Source organism: Trachymyrmex cornetzi, unplaced genomic scaffold (genome assembly GCF_001594075.2).
Source record: "Trachymyrmex cornetzi isolate Tcor2-1 unplaced genomic scaffold, Tcor1.1 scaffold269, whole genome shotgun sequence".
In the NCBI taxonomy this organism is placed as follows: domain Eukaryota; kingdom Metazoa; phylum Arthropoda; class Insecta; order Hymenoptera; family Formicidae; genus Trachymyrmex; species Trachymyrmex cornetzi.
In genome coordinates, this window is record NW_017297365.1 from 88,519 (window position 1) to 94,153 (window position 5,635).

General features: G+C 31.4%; 1 protein-coding gene and 1 pseudogene across 2 annotated transcripts; both read right to left on the bottom strand.

The window, feature by feature from the left end:
* Nucleotides 1-2,555, bottom strand: part of LOC108761844 (histone H3.3-like) — a 3,613-nt pseudogene extending 1,058 nt beyond the window's left edge.
* An 85-nt stretch (nucleotides 2,556-2,640) lies between these two features.
* RpL6 (ribosomal protein L6) lies at nucleotides 2,641-5,128 on the bottom strand. 2 transcript variants are annotated; one of them, XM_018508594.1, is made up of 4 exons: nucleotides 5,106-5,128; nucleotides 4,347-4,568; nucleotides 3,119-3,392; nucleotides 2,641-3,027 (listed from the first exon to the last, which is right to left on the bottom strand). In XM_018508594.1, exons 2-4 carry the CDS (start codon nucleotides 4,566-4,568, stop codon nucleotides 2,681-2,683), a joined length of 843 nt encoding a protein of 280 aa, XP_018364096.1. In that variant the 5' UTR covers nucleotides 5,106-5,128; the 3' UTR covers nucleotides 2,641-2,680. The 2 variants fall into 2 exon arrangements, with proteins under 2 accessions (XP_018364096.1, XP_018364095.1); XM_018508593.1 differs by lacking the exon at nucleotides 5,106-5,128 and adding an exon at nucleotides 5,037-5,059.
* Between the last annotated feature and the right edge of the window lie 507 nt (nucleotides 5,129-5,635).

Sequence of the window (5,635 nt, forward strand, 5' to 3'; positions counted from 1 at the left end):
TTTATTGTGTATGTAATGTTGATTATGGCAGCTTAACTGTAATTTATTGGACATTGTAACAGTTTTTAGCAGACACGTGCAAAACTTTGCAGATAATCGAAAGAAAAAATATTAGATAATATTTATAATATGGTTATTTTGAACAACACAGTGTACTCATATGAACTACTGTAAATATTGATTATCTTTAAGAATGACTATAAAAATGTACTATTTATCAGTTATTGGAGAAATTATGGCCTATGGCCATAATTTCCTAGTTTACCCTATATAAATATATATAGTACGTTATATATTAAAATATAATATAGCATGTTATATTAAAATAATAAAAAAAAGGAAGAGAGTATAATATATTTCATGAAAATTTTACTGTATGTATGTAATAAAACAGATTTTTATGTTTTTTATGATTTTTTGATACATAAAACATTCTTTTCTATAGCACATGTAAAATAAAGCCGATAGTGGAGTTGTGAATGATGAGACTTGTGAACGTTTCTAAAGAATGATACATCAAATCTGACAATTTGATGTACAACACAATGGACATATTCTTCAATGTAGATTAAATTTATTATATTAATAAGCGAGCTCACTATATATGTACTGATGAGGACCCGAAAGTAGGGTTGAAACGTTTAATCTTTGTAAATTCGTTGAATAAAAAGTTCCACACACGAATATCCTGTATCGGCTCATACAGGCATGATATATAGTTTATTATTGATTTATTCGTTTGAGCCTAGCATTTATGTTTATTATTTAAAATAAAATTGCTTTCTTCTTAATTAAATCATACACACTTGAAAATGAATATCTAATCGAATAGTACCATATAATTGATGAAAAATTTTTGGTTTGTAAATTATATTGGTATTATATTTACCTGGTGACAGTCTCTCTGGGAAATATGTCGATGATAATTTCTCTGACTATACATGCAAAAACTACTTTAGGTATGAGAAAGTGTGAGGTTCTCCTTAGATGTCTAATTTCCTGCAGCACATGGCTCTTCCATTTACGTTTACTCATTATTACAGTTGTCTGAGAACGATTATTCAAAATCAACAATATAGAACAATAATTAATTTAATGCACTTATTGTAGAATGTATATATCACAGCATAGAGAATGGACTGCGCGATTCGTGTATCAAAATGGCCGATAGGGATGAGAGAGAGAGACCGTGGCAGACGGCCATTTCTATCTCTTTCCATTCAATGGTGTAATGGGAGAGAGAATGAGAGGGAGATTGGCCGTCTCCCACGGTCCCTCTCACTCATTATTGTCGACTACATTTGATACATTACCTAGATACGGATCGCGCAGTCCATTCTCTAATGGTACGTTTCCACTGAGCGCGACACGCGCCGCGTCGTCGAAGGAGAGAAAGAGAGGGGTTGTGTATTTATATAATCTTATCTCTTTCTCTCTTTCATGACGCGACGCGTGACGCGCTCAGTGGAAACGTACCATATGTGTTTGGTATATATAAACACAGATCCGTGAGCACTCGCTGCTATTGGTGTATTCTTCTAGATCATCCAATAGCAGCGAGCGCTCACGGATCCACTCCATGGCCGCGGTCCGATACACGCTCACAACGCTTAAAAATCATTTCATCCTTGTTGTTTGTCAAATGTTAAACGAAGACAAACAATGCTCATGAGCGTTGTCAGCATGATTCGGACCACGGCCCATACAGTTGAGTTTGCTGAACGTGATCAGTGTTTTTTAACAGTTGGCATCACTGCTCACCTTATGTGTTTCCACTATGGCTGCGTTCCACTTATCGCTCAGAACGCTCGTGGAATCATTTCATCCTTGTCGTTTATCAAATGTTAAACAAGGACAAACGATGCTCGCGAGCATTGCGAGCGTTAAGTGGAACGCAGCCTATGTTGGCGCCAACCGCCAATTCATGTTTACGTCACATCTCATATCGGATTGACCGTTGAAGTCTGATAATTTTATACCAAAGTTTATTTTTTTTACTGAATCCTGAATCCAAATTAGTTGTCGTTTATAGTATTAAGAATCTGTGAACAAGGCCTGCAATTTAATGAGACGATGGCTAGACGAAAAGTTACTCCAAGGTTATTCTTGTTTCTGCTTGATGTTTATATTTGCTTTTCACGTTTATCAATTTTTTATCACAGTTATTTTACGTATTGATGTAATAATCATTAGTCGTATAATAAATTATGTCTCACTAATGCTGTCATTTATATATTTTTGTGAGCATTTATGAAACAATAATTCAGTAATCTCTTATTATTTATTAACCCTTACCATATCATGTACAATTTGGTGCCTCATCCATACTTTCAAGGGTAACTAGAATCTCTTCGTTTTTTTCACCTCTTCAAAATAATTTAAAAAATCTCTAAAAATTCACCAACATACTTTCAACTTTCATAAAAAATTATATATAATAAAATACAAAATATAAAACATATGCTACACTGAAATACAAAATACAATTGTTTTACATACTGTTTTTCAATTAAACATATTTCAAATACATACCCAGCCTTACTGACATCCAACATTTTCTCAGACATTCTATACATAAATTTAAAATAAATAATAAAGGATAAAAGAAAGAAAAAAAGTAATATATAAAAAGTAGATTTATAATTTTATATTTATTTCTTCGAATTATAAGCACAGAGAATTAAAATTTCATTCTGTGTGGATACTGACTGCTTCGTAATCCAAACATTGCTGACAGATATGTGAACAGCAACTTCTTATCTGGATGTTTCTTAATAGCATCAATTACCATTTTGTCCACGATTTTCTGGTCAGCCTTTCTTTGATCACTTGGTTTGTATTCTTCTTTTTTTTTGCTGAATATGTCACCTTCCTCCTTTTTGGCACGCTTGTCACGTTTTCTTTTGAAATAATCGTCGTTAAGGTGTCCAAGCAATTTAGTGCCTTCAATATTCAATTTTGTGGAGGTAGCGATCACATAATTTTGGCTAACTCTCCGCAAAGGACAGGCATTGATCAGGAATGGTCCTACGAGAATTTGTTAATAATTGTTATAAATTATAAGTCTCGTTTTAATTTTATAATAAAATATCTATCACAAAATATAAAATTCACATACCAGTAATCAAAAGTAAGCCACTCTTTAATTGTTTCAGATATACTACTCTTTTTCCTTTGTGAGGACCAGCCAACAGGATACAGATTGTTCCTGGTGTCAGAGTAGGTCTTAAGTAACGTCGATGCTCATGGAAACATTTTTTAGCATGGTGCACAGTAACTCGATCGGCAGTAGGATAATTTGCGCGTCTTTTCTTCAAAAGCACGATACGCTTTTCTCCATTTTTGTCACCACCAATCTGCTTTTCAATAGTCAATGGTTTCTTGGGCTTGACCTACGATAATACATCAGTATAAGTCAAATTTATATTTGCTTATTTAGAAATTATAAAATATTCTCGATCAATTATTTATGATTTGGTAATTAATTGATCACTGCACTCAAATAATTTTGGAAAGAATCACGTGTTCCAGATTCGAACTCTAGCCGAGATATTTTTTGCAAGAAGTTCTTTGAAATGTTTTAAGATATTTATTAATTGTGACGTGTAAATGAAATACACAGTACGCCATTATGTCATTAAAAAATTAATATGACAACCGTCAACTACAGGGCTACCAGCTGACATTCGGAAACTTTATCTGAATGCATTCAGTATCCCGATTCTGTAACTCTAAATGATAGTATTGATATCATTATATTGTTGTTGTGCAAAAATTATATATGATAAAAAAGCTGTGCAACAACAACATAATGATACCAAACTGTCTTTAAGAATGATGGAATAGAGGTATAGATATCATTTTATCTTTATTTAACATTTGGTGAATAACAGAAATAAAATAATATGAATTCCTAAGCATACTTCTGCAATGTCCAAAATTCGACTAAATTATTATGTTTAGAAAACAAGACACAAATGTTGATACAATACTATAAAAATTTATAGCATACATATAATACAAATATCTTGAATTATACATTTTTAGTTACTAATTACTGCAATATGTTTCAGAAGGCACTGAAAATGTATCTCAACTGTGTGACTTCTGAAAATGTATGCAACTTTTATTGATGAAATTAAAGAATGATCTCTTAATTAAATAAATCGATCTGCCTCAAAAACAGGTTTTGACAAAATTATCAAGAAAACAATCTTTTTAGAGCAAAGAGATCATTTTTTTAATGAAATGAATCAAGATTGTTCGGGGTGGGGGTAATAATTTTGAAAAATATTAATTATCCAATATATTTGTATATATTTTTCAATTAATGAGTAACCGTTTACCTTTTTTGGAGTTTTCTTTTCTAGGAATTTATAGACAGCCTTTTTGTGAAACATGCGAGTACGACTAAACCTGTAGACACCATTTCCTAAGTCATAATTTCTTGGCTTTCCTCTCGCAGGCTTTCCTTTTGCAGGCTTTCCCTTGCTCTTTGCACCTTCTTTGGCTGCAGCTGGATCAGCTGCAGCCTTCTTCTCAGGCGTTTGAGCTTTTGTGTCCACCATCTTATAAAAATAAATATACAATTAAATTTAATTACTAAATACAATAGATTTTTTTTTTTAACTGAACTTGAACCGTTTTTGATTTTTTTCTCTAAAATAAAGAAAAAAAAAGAAAGATGAACCATGCATAATTTTTAAAAGAACAGGTCTAATTATTTTATACTTGTATACACAGTACCGCTGTAGTTTAGAGGTTATAAAGGTCATGCTTCTGTTTCACGTGCAGAATGTGTACGAGAAAAGAAACAAACTTATCAATAATAACTCATTAATAGTTGAAATTACAATTAAGCTCTATAAATCCAAAAAGAGTAAAATACATATATTTATTTATAATTTGAAATATCAGACGCAAAGGAGGCATATGTGTACTTAACGGAAAAACAAAATTAACTCTTAATATCGCAAAAATATAGTGTCACTCGAAGAGATTAGATCCAAATTATATGATATTAAACTGTCAATTACAATATATTTTTATTATAACAATCAGATTCCTTCGATTACATTAAATTAGTTGTCATATTACTATCTTACCGTAAAGCGAACAGCCGAAAGAACATGCGAAACCGCTACAGTCTACACCTATTAGGAAAAATATGAACCATGATCGATACAAATATCGACGTCGAGCGAGATATATCGATAGTAAAATGCGTTTCAAATCAATGAAAACAATCACGGATCGCCCAAGTTTCTCGCAAAATATAATAATTGTAACTACTAAATTACCATAATAATGTTATAATTAATTTAAAAAATAATAGAATGAATTAAATTATGATTAATTTTAATTTTTTCTTAAAATACTAATTATATACTAATTATATACTAATACTATAATATTTAATCCATGCATTAATTATACTTGCAGAAAAACATAGTAATAGCAACTAGATGGGCAATAAGTTTTATATGTAGACTTAATGTACACACATATAGTTGAAGAATTTATTTTATAACTACAAAATAATTTATCTAACTATGTATACAGTGTTCGCACAAAGTTTTGACAAAGTGCTCGTGTGTACATAGAGTGGACTAAACTGAGTCGAAAAGTCCTCTAC